Source organism: Theobroma cacao, chromosome 2, assembly GCF_000208745.1.
Source record: "Theobroma cacao cultivar B97-61/B2 chromosome 2, Criollo_cocoa_genome_V2, whole genome shotgun sequence".
Taxonomy (NCBI): domain Eukaryota; kingdom Viridiplantae; phylum Streptophyta; class Magnoliopsida; order Malvales; family Malvaceae; genus Theobroma; species Theobroma cacao.
The window spans coordinates 4,378,561-4,394,124 of record NC_030851.1 but is presented as its reverse complement, the minus strand read 5'-3'; the positions used below and the strand labels follow the sequence as shown (position 1 = coordinate 4,394,124).

Below are 15,564 nucleotides of genomic sequence, written 5' to 3'. Positions count from 1 at the left end.
ACCTTTTCTCTTCCAGAATTTTATTATCCAATAAGACACGAACACCGCTACCGCTATAAGAAAATAAGCCGACACACTTTCCTTATCTTATTATGCTAAACGAAACAAAAACAAAATTTCCGTTCCACGTTATTCCAAAGGGTATATATTTTCGCCAGCAAACAAACGGAGCCGTAACCATAGTACAAGGTTCAAATTAAACCTCTCCCTTCGTCTTTACTCTATAGGCTCCGTCGGTGACAGAAGAGAGATGAGAAGACGCACCGTTTACGCATGGGGAGTTGCGATTCTCTCCTTCGTAGTTTTGATGATCGTCACGCCCGCCATCCCTCAATCTCAAGAGTACCACGATTTCGCCGATCAACGCGAATTCTTCGGTTAATTTGACTTCTGTTTCCTTATTCGTCTTTACTTTAGTTATCGTCTACCCATGCTTGCTTTTTCTTTAAAATTCTGGTGATTCAAGAACTATGGTCAAGTTTTGTAACTGGGTTATTAGAAAAAGCACGAACTTTAATGAGAAATGGAATCAAGAAATGATTTACTTTTTTTTTTTATTAATTAGTTAAAAGCCATAATTTGAACCTCTTAGCTCTTAACATAGTTGGAATTTCCACCCTGATGGGTGCTTGTTATTGTTGCTTTTTCAGGTATACCCAATACGTTAAATGTGGTTTCGAATTTCCCTTTCCTAGTTATCGGGGTCGTAGGTCTTGTACTTTGTTATTATAAGAATTATTTCAAGTTATGGTAAGTTGGGATCTTGTAGCTATATCAAATTATAATTGTCTTGAAGCTGAAGAGGTTCTGCTTTCTATGAGTTGCTAATTAAGTTTCACATCTGGAACAAAGTTTGCAAGGTGAACTATGGGGTTGGACTTGTTTTTTCATTGGTGTGGCTGCTGTTGGAGTTGGTTCCTCGTACTATCATCTCCAGCCAAATGATGCTCGGCTTGTGTGGGATAGATTGCCGGTCAGTTTTTTTTATTTTGGACTTGGGGGGAGGGGGATTCAAACAGCAGGAGATCATGCACCAATCAATGACCCAAATGCTCGGGTGCATTTGTTTTTTTTTTTTAAAGAAATTGCTGGTAATTTGTTTTAACAAATTCAGTTTTTGTGGCGTGTATAGATGACTATTGCGTTCACTTCAATCATAGCAATATTTATTATTGAAAGAATTGATGAGCAGAAGGGAACAGTTTCCATCATACCACTGCTGCTGGCAGGCGTAATCAGTATCATGTACTGGAGGTAAGCACACTGCTTCATTGCCCCTTTTCTATTATGTCAGTCCATTTCTTATAAGTCTTCACTGTGGAAATTGATTTTATGAGTTAAGGACCTGACTCTCCATTTTTTGATGTACTCCTTGCCTTAGACTAGTGAAATGATTTGGCTTGCAATCTGAAATTGAGAGTTTTTTTGGTTTTCATTCTTTGTGTTGATTAGGTTTTATGGAGGTTAGGGGGTGTTAAATCTTGGGGGTGATGACTGGGTGGGTTGGAATCAATAATAGTGAATTTTCATTGTGATGGTCTTGGTGTCTACTGATCCATTCCATCTGGGATGTATAAGATTTAAAGTGTTATTCTTTCTGCTGGCTCTTTCAACAAGTATGTCCTACTACAGATTTTATGCTGCAGGTTTTTTGATGACCTCCGGCCTTATGCCCTGGTCCAGTTTGTTCCTTGCATTGCCATCCCACTGATGGCTATTTTGTTGCCCCCAATGTACACGCATTCCACATTTTGGTTATGGGCAGCAGGTTTGTGCTTTTCATCCATAGTCTTTCTTGTAGATCACAAAGATATCATATGCATATGCATCTCTGACGCTGAGTATATAATATAATTCTATAATGGCAGGATTCTATCTTTTAGCTAAGGTAGAAGAAGCAATGGATAAAGTAATATATAAATGGACCCATCATATTGTCAGTGGGCACACCCTCAAGCACTTGTGTGCTGCCATGGTTCCTGTCTTTTTAACACTTATGCTGGCAAAGAGGACAATTGAAACTGAGAGGTATTCTTCTTGTTTGGCCATCTTATGGTGTAAAAGTTTCTGAATTTTTTTTGTTTAATCACAGCACTGTAAAGGTCTTTATTGTAAATATCTCTATATAAAATTCATGTTACATATTTGTTTTAAAAAATCAGGAACGTGTATTTTAGAGGTGTGCCATTGCATTTTATGTTCGAAGTCTTTCTTGTGTTAATAAGCCTTCTTTTGTAGTCAGAAAACTGAATTGTTGGTTGAGTAATTCATTCCTGCTGGTTACTCTTTGGATCTTTCAATTTCTATGGCACTTACATGTAGAATTATTGAAAGTTGCCACTAACCGTTTGCATAGGGTTGTAACCATAGAATGCTTTTATGGTAGTTATGAATGGAGCTTTAATATCAGCAAAGAGAATCGATGGTGGAATGCTTGTAGTTGAGAAGCAAAGGCAACTATGCTGATAAATAAGTTGTGGTTGTTTATGCTGATAAGTGTTGTTGGCTATACAGTTCGGGGTGTTAGTGGTTCTTGGAGTAGGCAATGGTAATATGTCAGTTGTGGTGGTGGTGACAACTTACTGAGTGGAGGGTGGTTATGCCAAGTGTAAACTGCAGTTGTATTTTAATGTTTTGGGAACATTTATGGTTAATTTGGTGGTACTGCTTCTATGGGTGGCTTTCTTTTCCCCTGGTCAAGCAGATCGTACCTTGTTTATCTTGTTGCCAATGATGATCTTCTGATAATTGATGCTATGAACTAATGTCATTGTATAATCCCAACTGTGATTTAAGTCCCCCTCACAGTTTCTTTCTTTCATGCATTTATGCCGGGTTGTTCTTATGCAGGATAAGCTTACTGAAGACATGGAAGGTTTCATGGACAAAGTTCAAGAAAAATGGTTCCGAGGTGGAAAGTTGCACGTGTACCTACACCAGTGTTCAAGCTGAGGAATCACACTGACTTGCACTTATGGCATATACTTTATGTAACAAGACCGATCCAAACAGATCACTCTAACTTTCACTTAAAGAACACTGTTTCAAAAGAGAAATAGGTTCGAAATTTGAACACTCTGTCATGTTTGTAAATGTTTTATAGCAAAATATTCTTTCTAATGCGCTGATGGGCAAGGGCTCTTACTCACACTTTTAGTCTTTTCTTTTTACTTTCATTTTGTACGACTCTCACTTCTTAATTTGATTCTATTTGATAGACTCCTTACAAGAAACAAATAAAATGTACCCAAAAAATTCCCCAACTTGCTTAATGTTTTAGTAGGATCATCAAACGGTGGAGGCATTTTTCCCAAGCAGTGAAAGAATGCAGGGGGTGGTGATCCTGATCACTTGACATTAACAAACGTACAGAGCACAGTTTTAATAAGCAAATATGAAATGCCTCAGTCATAACTATGTAGATCACCAGCTTGCCTCTGATGAACTAAATATGTTGAAACTCGAGAGATAAATAATTTCTGAAAGACCAAACTTCAGCAAGATAGGGATGGCGGATGAGACTTGGGTTAGGATCTGGGTTCTAAGAATTTTGTTGTGATAGCGCGCTGACAGCAAACAACAGTTATTAAATTTTGACTTTTGCTGGTACCTTAAAAGAACACTGCAAGAAATGAAAGTAATTGAAACGTGTGAGCTATGCCGCTTTCAGAGCAGCGTAACAAGTGAAAAACACAATAGAAGGAACTTGTCTGGAATTAAAGCACTTGCCATAAAACCATCTGGTCGATGCAGTCAAGCTTTTGAAACTCTACGATCTTCAATCATCCACAAAATGATCGCACTCCTAGTCCAAATTAGCAGCAGCTTCAAGCAGTCAAAACTTTTAAGCTTTTATTTCAAACTTGCTTTCCCAAGAGTTCCACAGGTGCAGGCCATAGAGAGAGTTCAAAACCGTCTTTAAGTCTCACAACCTTGAAGCTGTTCCTATTACCAATAGTCCCCACAAGAACAAAGCACCATCTCTGAAGTGATATAAACGATTCACATCTCTCACAACTATTTCTCATCCATAGATTTTAGATATGAACTTTATAACTGTGTGATAGTCCCCACAGATTTGCAGGTTTTTAGTTACATGAAGAGCTATTTGAGGAATGTATTCAGTAGTCCAAAACCAATTGCCAGCTTTTCACTGTGAGGTTATGTTGTTTCTCTTCTTCACTAATGTCATGCAACAGAATGCTGGTATTAGGTACACAACCAGCTGCCTTGATTTTTTCCAGTAATGCTTCCAACAGGTTATATATTTCCTTCGCCTGAGGGTGAGATGTATCTCCACCAAGGAACAAGTGTGCTTTTCCATTAATCTCAGTCCAACTGCATCCAGGGTTCTTCTTAACGCCTTGACATTTTAAATGAGCCCTCAATTTATCCGCCTCCTTCCACATGCCAGCTTCAGCGTACAAATTTGAAAGCATAACATAGTTACCACTGTTTTCTGGTTCTAAAACAAACAGCTCCTTTGCTGCCATCTCAGCAATCTCTAAATTTTTACTTTTCTGACAAGCAGCTAACAATGCACCCCAAATGCTTGGTCCCGGTTGCATTGGAATTTTATTAATAAACTCCATAGCTTCTACCAATCGCCCAGCACGACCCAAAAGATCTACAACACAAGCATAATGCTCAAGTCTCGGTTCCACAGAATACACTGTTTGCATAGAATTAAAGTACTTCAACCCAAACTCAACAAGACCAGAATGACTACACCCAGACAACAACCCTGTGAATGTGATCGCATCAGGGTGTACCCCAGCTCTAATCATGTTATCAAAAGTTGACACACATTCCACGCCGCGACCATGAGATGCATAAGCAGAAATCATGGCATTCCAAGCACACAAATTCTTTTCATTTTCCCGTATTCTATCAAAACAACAACGAGCATCAACAAGGCTACCACATGCCGCATACATTGCAATAAGTGCATTCTGCACTGAAGGATTTGACTCCAAACCAATCCTATTAACATATTCATTAATCTGTCTCCCGCGTTCAAGAGCAGCTGAATGTGCACAAGCAGGCAAAACACTCATTATTGTTACCCAATTGGGCTTAACCTCAGATTCTTCTTTCATCATCCCATCAAACAAACTCAAAGCCTCCTTAGCCAACCCGTTTTGCGTGTAACCCGAAATCATAACTGTCCAAGAAACTATATTCCTACGCGGCATTCTCCCAAACAAACCCTCAGCTACTCCAATCTCCCCTTCTTTCATATAGCCCGCAATCAAAGCGTTCCAAGAGGACACCGCTCTCACAGTCATAAGATCAAACACCTTTTTGGCATCCCGTAATTCACCTATTTTTACATAAAAATCAATCAAAGAAGTGCCAACATATATATCAAGCTCCATTCCAAATCTCAAACTTTGTCCATGAACACATTTACCCATCCAACCATTCAATACACTGGCGCATGATTTAAGCACAAAGGGAAACGTAAAATTATCACCCTTAAGCCCTAAATAATGCATTTTGCAATAAATATCTACAGCTTTTAAAGGATACCCACAATTTGTATAAGCTCTAATAATTGAATTATATAACAAAGAAGTTGGGCTTTCGATTTTATTGAATATTGTTACAGCTGATTCAAGATCACCCGAACTTGCATACATGGCAACCATTTTGGCAACAAGAAAAGCATTGGGTTGGAGCCCATGAAGGGTCATGTGGGAATGGATTTGTTGGCCTAATTTTAAGTAGTTTCGAGCAGTTAAGAATTGGAAAAGGGGTGCATAGGATGAATGGCGAGGTGCGTTTTGGTTTGAAATGGGTTGTAAGAGAGTTTGCAAGGTTGATGTGTAGGGAGAGGGCTTTGGAATTGTGCATTTTGGTTGTGAAGAATCAATGTGGGATTGAATTACGGGTAAAAGAGTTTCGGGTTGTGGTGGTTTGGGAAGTACTGTCGTTGATGAAGAGAGTCCGCCGCGAAGCATTGGAAGGGAAGGGCGCTTGGGAAGGTAACGTTTTCAGGGGACTGCTTGCGTTCGATTACAAAATATTTCTTTTATTTTGTTTATTTTGTTATTTGTTAAGATTTGATTATAAAGTAAAAACAAATGTGTTAGGTTTAAAATTAAATAGTATTAAAGATAAATAATTTAATATCTTCAAGAAAAATAATAACATTTTCATTGATAACAAAAGGTAAGATTTCTACTTTTATATGAAATATTTATGGTTGAATCAATATTGACTTTTTAAATATTGGCTCATATTTTAAAATAAAGGATATGCTTTTTCATTTTTTTCTCAAATACAATTTTGAAAAATAAACAAATTAAAATCAATTTTAACCCAAGAAAATGTCCCATAAGTGTAATGTTTATATACCAAAAACACATTCATCTCTTAATAATGCAAGATCCATGACATCCTATCTTATTCAATTGTACAAAACTTTGTTGTATAGGCTCTTTACCAGTGGAGGAGAGTAACCTTAAATTAATTCGAATCTATCTCGATTCTTGTATCTCTCATAAAGATCTATATTAGTAAAGATATGACTTTACTTTAATACCAAATGTCATGAGTCGAAACTTAAATCGAATCAAAACTTAAATCCAACCTCTTATAATTTTAAATTCTAAAAATAAAATTTACACTTAGACCCAACCTTATGCAACCTTAAACTTTGAAAAGACTAAAAATTAGAGTTAACCTCGTGCAGCCTTGAGACTTAAACTCTGAAAATAGAGTTTAAATATATTTATAAATTAGTATCCACGTTCTCAATCTAAAAAGACATACATGTAAGTGATAAAATACCTATATTTATATATCTAAGACTTATCTCATTTTTTACTAATACGATATCTATAACATATACACACTTTTAGTGTAGTAATCAAATATTGAGATGCAATTTTTTTGTTGGAAACTCTAATGGCTTTTACCAGTATACATGCTGATTCTTGCATTACAAGAGAATTAGGTAACTTAGTTCAGCTTAGAAAAATGAGAATAATCGATGTAACTGGCAAGAATATTGGTGAAGTCTTTGCCTCCGTGGGCGAGATGCAGGGCCGTCTATATTTGTCTATAATGGGCAAATATGTTCACTCCCAACTAGTTCTTATCCTTTCATAGCACTGTTAGGAAACTTCGCCTAGACGGGCTCCTACAAAAGCTACCACATTGGCTTGGCTCGATGAAAATGCTACCCAAAATCAAACCAAGTTTCTCTTACCTGTTCGAGAACCCAATGTTGGTGCTTCATCTACTACTTAATTTGACGATGTTAAACTTGTGCCAGACTTATGTTTCAAAGCATTTAGGGAAAGAATTTTGTAGGATTGGCTGGTTTCCCAAGCTTGAAATTTCTTCAAATTGCTTCTGATGTTTTGAGGGAATAGACAGATTGAATAGGGAGCACTTCGAAGCTTGAACTGCCTCCATTTTCATTGCTGTTCAAAACTGAGAATGCTCCATGAAAGATTGTAGTTTGTAACCGCATTGAAGCATTTATATTTGCTGCCTCTGCTTGATGATCACATGAAAAGACTGAAACCTGATAATAAGAGATTTGACGAGTCATTTAATACCTAACCGCTTCCACTTCTAATCCAGCTAAGCCCTGGTACTTTTCTTACTCCCCGCTCTGCTATGTCATCTCTTAACTTCTTCACATCATCCCACCTCCCATCACCAGCATAGATGTTAGAAAGCATAACTCTATAAGCACCTTTTTTTGGTTCATTTTCCAATAGTTGCTGGGATACAACTTCTGCCAACTCAGAATTTCCATGACCATCGCAGCATGATAGCATCGCTCCCCAGATGCTAGAGTCCACTGGCTTTGGCAAGCACAAGATAAAATTGTATGCCTCTTCCAACTCTCCAGCCATTCCAAGAAGCTTCACCATGTGAACATAGTGCTCTGTTCTAGGTTGGATGGAAAACTCATATTTCATCCTCCTGAAAATTTCCCAACCATCGTTGAGAAGGCCAGCATGGCAACAAGCAGTAAGAAGGGCCGAGAAGGTTGAATCATCAGGTTTTAGTCCAACCACTAGCATCTCATCAAACATCTCGAATGCTTGGTAAGCCATTCCATCCAATCCAAGACCTGAAATAAGACAATTGTAAGATATTGTACTTCTTTCCGGCATAATCTCAAAAACACCGATCCCCAAGCACGTAAATCCACACTTAAAATACATGTCTATCAGAGCAGAAGAAACCATGACATTCGATTCAAATCCATGTCGAACAACATAACCATGTATCTCACTACCAAACCGTGCATTTGTTGATCGAGCAGCGGCCTCCAACACAGCAGAGATTAGAATGGGATCTGCTTTCTTATCCATCTCCATGTTCAGTTTCCAAAAGTAGAGCAATGCCTTACCATATTCCCCGCACTGAGAATATCCAGTTATCAGAGAAGACCATGCAACTACATCAGGCTGAAGCAAACTACTAAACACAATGTTCGCCGAATCCATGCACTTAAACCTCGAATACATGCTTACAAGTGAACTTCCCACATGAACAGTACGATCAAAACCGCTTTTCAAACAAAAACCTTGAAGTCCTTGACCAACACTCAACAAGCCGTGGGAATCTACTAACCCTGATATCAGCCCAACCAAAGTATACCCATCTGGCTGTTGCCCCATATGTCTCATCCAACTAAACAATTCTAACCCTTTATTACAAAGGCCACAATGCCCATATCCCGAAACCATAGAATTCCACAAAGCCAAATCCTTCTCAGGCATCCCATAAAAAACTTTGCTTGCTTCGTCAACAAGGTACAGTTTTGAATACCCAGTCACAAGAGCACTGCCACAGATTAAATCCAATCCTAACCCGGAAACAATCACTCTTGTATGAACAAGTCTCATCACATCCAAATCAAAGTTCTCACAGCAAGCTCGTACGACACACGCGTACGTGAAGTTATCGGGTTTTGTTTCCGTTCCCAGCATCCTTTCGAACAATGACAAGGCATCGTTGAACTTGCGGGCTCGTGCGTAAGCTCGAATGATGGAATTCCAAAGGAAAACGCTTCTTGCAGGTGTTTCGTCGAACAGGTTGTGGGCGGAGCAAAGATCATCGTTGTGCGCGTAGAATCTGACGAGCTTGGTGGCGAAAAATGGATCAAGGGAGAGGCGTGTTTTGGCTATTAAAGCGTGGATTTGTTTGGTTTTAAGAATTGTCTGATGAGGCTTTGAGAGCTCTGATAGAAGTGAGTGAATTTGAAAGAGCATTTCAATGACACTGGGCTGTAAAATACTTCAGGCATAACCATCATCTGCGTATAAGTAAATTCCTCCAAGATGTTTCTTCTCGTAGGATGGCTGTTGTGTTGACTTCTATCACCGAGAGAAACATGGTGCCGTATGCTCTCTAATACAAGCAGAGTTTTATACTTTTAACATTAAATGTTATTATATGTTTTATCTTTTAAATTATAATATAACATTTGAAAGTAATAAAGTTAACCTAAATAAGGTAATTAAATATAATGTTGATGTTAATTAACAAATAATATTTTTATATTTTAACCAAAAAATTAAAATTAAAGATAAAAATTACATAACATTTAACATAAAATAGATGAAGTCTACTTTCATCACTCTATTAGTACATATGATAAAATCCAATTAATAAAATAAATTACATTACAAATGGGATCGTCGTGTTGTACTCGTCATAACATTAGTGAATATCCATAATAAAACATAGAAACGTTCATAACTTCAGATGAGAATACTGATCAGGACACTTCATTATTTCTCTATTGAAATAGAGATATTAACTACTTGCTTCCGAAGCCACTGCATCGTCCTTAATATACAGGACAAAAGACAGTGCACAAAACATAACCATAGCTTTCTTCGTCGGCTTTAAGCGTGGTCCAAGTTCATTGGAGGGGCAATGATTGTGCCAGTTTCTATCATCCGCCGGAAATGTTGATTAAGCTCCGGGGTCAGATTAAGGCTGACTTGCAGAATTGAGGGAATTGTATTCAGAACCGAATTTTTACTGGCTAATTCGCCGGTGACACGTCTGCAAACAAATTACAGAAGAGTGATATCTATTTATATCAAGAACAGAAGTAATTTATGTTAATTGTTGGAAGAAGGATTAGGAAGAGAATAATTGCTTACCGTGGAGATGTTACAATAGAGACCGACTCCATTCCTTCTCCATTCGCTGAGAAGGTGACCATGAAAAAACTTGGCACAACAAATATTTGGCCAGTCTCAACTATGGTGTTCAAACAAAGCTTGCCTTGAAGACCGACTATTTGTACTTGACCACTTCCTTTTGCAATGTAGAACACTTGTGCATCAGATGCATAGGCCGGTGCTCGAGTGGCATTGGGTTCAAGTACTAAGCGAGTTACATTCAGCCCGACTTCTCCAAGAAAAGGAAATTGAATTCCTGTCAGCGTGGTGGATTTGCCTCCATTCTTGACTTGAACATCAGGAGATGAACTATCGATGTTCTGGGTCCAAAGGTTTACGAGGTCCTCGGAAGGCTTCGGGATGCCTTCTGCTTCTTCCTGGCCAAGCTTCGTGCTTAAAACGCTCTTTTGGCTATCGGCAAGCTTTTGTGCTTTTTCTACACTGACATGGTAAGTTCTTGCTATGAATTCAGGAGAGAAAGCTGCCAAGTGACCCTGAGGTCCAGCTAACAAGAAGTAGGTAATTTCACCAGGAACATAGGCCTTAGTAGCATCACCCAGGAATACTATAACCACATCGGAATTTCCATAATTATACCACCATGAAACTGATCCAGATGGAACTGGTATTATGTTACCTTTCTTAAGGCCTATGAAAGCCATCTTATCCTTTAGGTCGGCCGCTAATGTCAATCCTACTCCACAATTACCTAACAAAAATAAGATCATCAAAGTTTCTGTAAGATCTCCTGCTGAATTATTATATATGTAACTTTCAAAAAAAAAATTATTATAAATGCAATAATGAAGGTAAGGAACGTGGGAGGAAATAGACAAAAAATAATACTATTTGATCCTATACTTTTGTCTTTATTATATTTATATATTTGATGTGGTAAAATTTTATTCAATTTACGGGAAGTCAATTATTTTTACGTATAATGCTTAAAATTAAATCAATAAATTTTTGCCACATCATGAGGACAAATATAAAGACAAAAGTGTATGGTCAAGAAGAATTTTCATTAAATTTTTTTCACTCTTTTTTCTTTATGGAAAATGCTTGTACATTGACCAGAGACCAAAAGTTTATCGATTTAATTTTAAACATTATACTTATGAATAATTTTTTTTTAAAAAAAATTATTTATTCATCCTCTATCCGTAAGTCTTTAACTTATTTGACAAAAAACTGTTGAAGATATGAAATGATTGGTGTTGGCAAGAGAACTGAATTGGTAGGTCTACCCTAAATTGGTCGACCTTACCTTTTCATAACCTTATCAGGGAAAAATTTGTTAAATAGAAAATCTCTCTCCTTGTTAGTAGGAAAATGTTACTACAAGAGGAGGGATTCATTGGAATTCATTTATATCGGTGTAAAATTTATTGAGTTCTACTCCGTTTCACATAGTTTTATACAACTTTTATTTCATTAATCCCATCATTAATTTTCATACTCTATCTATGTATAAATTGAGCATATAAATTTTTAAAATTAATTAAAAATGCTTATATACTTTTTACTATAAAAGTTTTTAATGGTTTTATGTATATTATAGTATAAGATATTCTTGATTGACGTGATATAGATTTCAGATTGACTAAAAAGCTTGCATACATGATTAGCATTAAGATACTGTTAAATCTAATGGTTGGTTTCTTAAAATATTATTCTTACAAAAAAAATATAAAATGGTGTAATTTTACATCAGTATAACTTAATTTTTTTTTGGTTAAGCCATGAAATTATTTATTAAAATACCAAAATCAATACAATTTATTGAAAGAAAACTCATCCTATAACTCTATAAGGCTATAACATAACAAATCATATCAATTTATTGAAAGAGTTTCCACAACTTGGAAGATATTTGCAATGATTAAGCACCCATTGAATAACGAGCATTGTCTAATTTGACAATGAGAACGAATCTTTCTAACCAATTTGACTCACAAAATATCTCTAGTACTGCAACTTTAACAGTATACAACTCAACATAATTAGAATAGAATGGAAGAGCCTGATGTGATCATAACATAGAAGATGATACGAGAATGGAAAAACAAAGAAACTAAACAAATCTTTAATTCATACATCAACTTTTTGGCCAGTAAACGAAAAATCAGAGTTGACATACCTTCAAGAACATAACCGACTTTGGAGCAATCCGCATAATGGGGAAGAGCGAAACCCCGAGGCTTCAAAACAAGCTTACCGGCAGCAACTTTGGCCTCTCGGAGCACCGGAGAGTCAGCACTTGCCCAGTTGTAGTATCCACCGCCTTCTCCCTCAGCAAATGTTCGGGGAAACTTGGGAGATAAGTCCATGTTCATAGCTTTTTGCATTTGCTTATTAATTCTGCAGAGTAACAGTATGTATCAAATACGCAGAACAGAGATAGAAATGTATTCTTTCCTTAACTGACAATTTATATGTTCAGTTTTTATCTGGTTACAGATTCTGGGACTGGGAGCGTTCAACTTGTATATATAGAGAAGTTAGCTGCAAAATGCCAACAAGGTTTGAAACTTGGGAAAAAGATAGTGTTCAAGAAGCAGACGTTACCCTAATCAAAATAACGCGAAGCTTATTTGCGTTTGACCTGTACCCCGTTTTCATTACAACAAGGGCCAATGATCCAAAAATATTTATTGGTTATACTACTATGACAAGAAATTTATGAAAAAGGAAATGAAAATTTGGAAACTTTACTAAGTAGGATGTTTTGATTACCATTTTACCCTTAATTTTTTCTTTTTGTCAATTTAAAGAAAAAGAAAAGAAGAGTGAAAAAGAGGGAAGGGAAAATAGTAAATAGAAAATATTCTTTTAATATTTAAGGTCCTTCCATTATTGAGCTGGACTTTTGCAGCGTTGTCTGCTGCACCTTCTGCCTGTATGCTCTGGGTTTGAGTCCTTTTTTTTTGTCTAACCTCCGGTTCCTTTAACTTGTGGGAACTTGGGGTGATTTTGCTGCTTCTGTTTTTTGGCAGGATAAGGAGAGAAAGCCCTAGAGCATGGGCATGATCCACCCTCTGCGGGGGCTGTTGTCCCTTGTTTGCTGCCAAATACTCTTTTGGCACGTTTGGTATGTCAAATATTTAAGCCATTCCTCTTTTATTATTTTCTCATTTTTATTTTTTTCTTTTGGTTGGTTTTTGAGGTAATCTCGGTTTAGCCATTCCTCACCTTCCCATTAACGATTATGAAATAGAGTCAAAATTTTATTGGACAAAAATATTCTTATTTATTGAAAATAATTATAACTTACAATAGAAAATAAAAATAAAAAATAAAAATAGATTTTAATAATTTAATAATAAATTAATTAATNTAAAAATGATTTTAATAATTTAATAATAAATTATTAATGTTTAAGTTTTTAATGAAAATAGAAATTAAAAGATTAAAAAGTACAAATACAAATAGAAAAAAAGAGATTAAAATAAAAAACATATTAATAATTTAATAATAAATTATTAATGTTTTAAAGTTTTAATGAAAATAAAATTAAAAGATTAAAAAAGAAGAATTTAATTAAATTATAATAATGAGTAATTTTCTATGAACCAAACTATATAATAACTATTCTATTTTATTTATTTTTTATTTTTTTTCACATAATAACTATTCTATTATATTTTATTCGATTTCATTTCATGAACCAAACGTGCCTTTTTCATGATACGTGTGACCGTTGTTTTTGTATGATTGTTGATTTCTTGTAAAGTTGTCAATAAGGATTTGAGCAAGTGATCTTTTGCAAATTGTATAGGTTTTGCTCGAGCCAGTTCCTTGTCATGTCATAGGGAGTCTTCGACAACTATAACCTTAGGCTTTTAATGGCATTTACCAACAGTCGAGGTTAATAAAATCATCTTTAAAAAAAATACCCTTTGGCGACATCTATAGCAACAAACTTTTAATACATCAACAACTAATGATGATCATGTTACAAATCAAATAAGTATTTGATCAATTCAATCGTTTCGATTTTTAAAATTTTGAAAACTAAATTAATTAAATTTTTAGAAAAATTAATCAAAATTGATTGAATTATTTAAATAAAAAATAATCGAAATCGATATATTTTAATCATTTCAAATTATTAATAATATGTATATATAAAAAATATTTTTTAAAAAAATTTGCTTAACATTTCAATAGAATTTCACTAATACAGTCTAAATATTTTGTTTAATTATGTGTGTCTATATATATATTATTAACCATCAATTTTTCAACCGATTTGATTGTAAATTTTAGATACTAAAAATCTACCAATATAATCGAAAAAATCACCTTATTGAAAAAATTGAATCGAAGTAAGCAAATTCAATTAATTTCAACCAATTTTTTTAATTTACATCAATTAATACTCACCCTTAATGTCAGATTTAGTTTTTACCCTCTTTTTTCTCTTTCTTCGTTCTTTCTCAATTTCTTCTATTTCCTTCTTTCTTTTTCTTTCCTCCCTTCTGGCCACTAATGCCACACCAATATGCAGATCTGGCATAAGCCAAGCTAGATATGGCCACGAGAGGCTGTTTTCGACCTCAACAGGTTGGTTTTGTGTCGTTGATGCCTTGATCGAAACTTTTCCTCCATTTTCTCTCTCTTTTCGCAATTAGGATGTCAATGGGTACCTATTATAGGGTATCCACAAGTACCCAACCTAGTTATATAAGGTTAGGGTACCCTATAATCGGGTTCACGTAAAGTTCGAGTAGTAATTTTACTACCTGTATCGAGTTCAGGTAAGATTTAAGTATTACCCATTGGGTACCCAATACCTAAACCCGATTATATATATATTTTTTAATTTTATGTAATTAAAGATAAACTCATATTATTAATTAAATTAATTCATAAAACTATGATTATTAATTAACTTGTAATATCTTCTAATAGACATATTTTATACATTATGTTAATTTATAAATAATACAATTACTATTATATATATTTTTAGTATATATACTTTAAATATAAACATGTTTACTTTTTATTTTGTATTAACGTTACAGAAATTATAACTTATAAAATTATTGTTTATAATATATAGTTTTGTGTATATAAACTTATAAAATATATACCTAAAAAGAAATTGTAACATTAGAATAATTTGGAATATAGTTATTTGTTTTTAATTTTATAGACAAATCCATATAGTTAATTAAACTTGTAATGTTTAAGTTATTGTTTGAATATTTGTTTTTGATTATTTAAATTTAAATTTTATTATTTATGTGCTTTTATAAATTTAATTATTGATGAATTATATGAAATATGAATGAAAATATTATTGTATATAGATATGGGAATAGATTCGGGTTCGGATAATTGAGTATCCATGAAAAATAGTTTAATAATTTTTTAACATAATCGAATTTTT

At 34.9% G+C, this 15,564-nt stretch overlaps 3 protein-coding genes across 3 annotated transcripts; 1 reads left to right on the top strand and 2 right to left on the bottom strand.

Moving 5' to 3' along the window:
- Positions 52-3,122, top strand: LOC18607807. The gene is made up of 7 exons (XM_007042173.2): positions 52-377; positions 651-750; positions 853-973; positions 1,133-1,254; positions 1,647-1,768; positions 1,869-2,028; positions 2,851-3,122. The coding sequence occupies exons 1-7, from the start codon at positions 251-253 to the stop codon at positions 2,963-2,965; spliced, it is 867 nt and encodes a 288-aa protein (XP_007042235.1). The 5' UTR covers positions 52-250; the 3' UTR covers positions 2,966-3,122.
- LOC18607805 (pentatricopeptide repeat-containing protein At1g08070, chloroplastic) lies at positions 3,179-9,377 on the bottom strand. The gene is made up of 2 exons (XM_018114845.1): positions 7,577-9,377; positions 3,179-5,995 (listed from the first exon to the last, which is right to left on the bottom strand). The coding sequence occupies exons 1-2, from the start codon at positions 9,240-9,242 to the stop codon at positions 4,122-4,124; spliced, it is 3,540 nt and encodes a 1,179-aa protein (XP_017970334.1). The 5' UTR covers positions 9,243-9,377; the 3' UTR covers positions 3,179-4,121.
- Positions 9,603-12,723, bottom strand: LOC18607804 (cruciferin CRU4). The gene is made up of 3 exons (XM_018114793.1): positions 12,307-12,723; positions 10,146-10,875; positions 9,603-10,044 (listed from the first exon to the last, which is right to left on the bottom strand). The coding sequence occupies exons 1-3, from the start codon at positions 12,512-12,514 to the stop codon at positions 9,882-9,884; spliced, it is 1,101 nt and encodes a 366-aa protein (XP_017970282.1). The 5' UTR covers positions 12,515-12,723; the 3' UTR covers positions 9,603-9,881.

Excerpts from the sequence above, each read along its gene's own strand:
- LOC18607804 (XM_018114793.1), bottom strand. The coding sequence starts at position 12,514 with ATGCAAAAAGCTATGAACATGGACTTATCTCCCAAGTTTCCCCGAACA. Across the intron at positions 10,876-12,306 it reads AGTCGGTTATGTTCTTGAAG|GTAATTGTGGAGTAGGATTG; the intron begins GTATGTCAACTC and ends TATTTTTGTTAG. Across the intron at positions 10,045-10,145 it reads TCTATTGTAACATCTCCACG|ACGTGTCACCGGCGAATTAG; the intron begins GTAAGCAATTAT and ends ATTTGTTTGCAG.
- LOC18607805 (XM_018114845.1), bottom strand. The coding sequence starts at position 9,242 with ATGCTCTTTCAAATTCACTCACTTCTATCAGAGCTCTCAAAGCCTCAT. Across the intron at positions 5,996-7,576 it reads CTGGATTAGAAGTGGAAGCG|AACGTTACCTTCCCAAGCGC; the intron begins GTTAGGTATTAA and ends CAGTCCCCTGAA.
- LOC18607807 (XM_007042173.2), top strand. The coding sequence starts at position 251 with ATGAGAAGACGCACCGTTTACGCATGGGGAGTTGCGATTCTCTCCTTC. Across the intron at positions 378-650 it reads CGATCAACGCGAATTCTTCG|GTATACCCAATACGTTAAAT; the intron begins GTTAATTTGACT and ends TTGCTTTTTCAG. Across the intron at positions 2,029-2,850 it reads AGGACAATTGAAACTGAGAG|GATAAGCTTACTGAAGACAT; the intron begins GTATTCTTCTTG and ends GTTCTTATGCAG.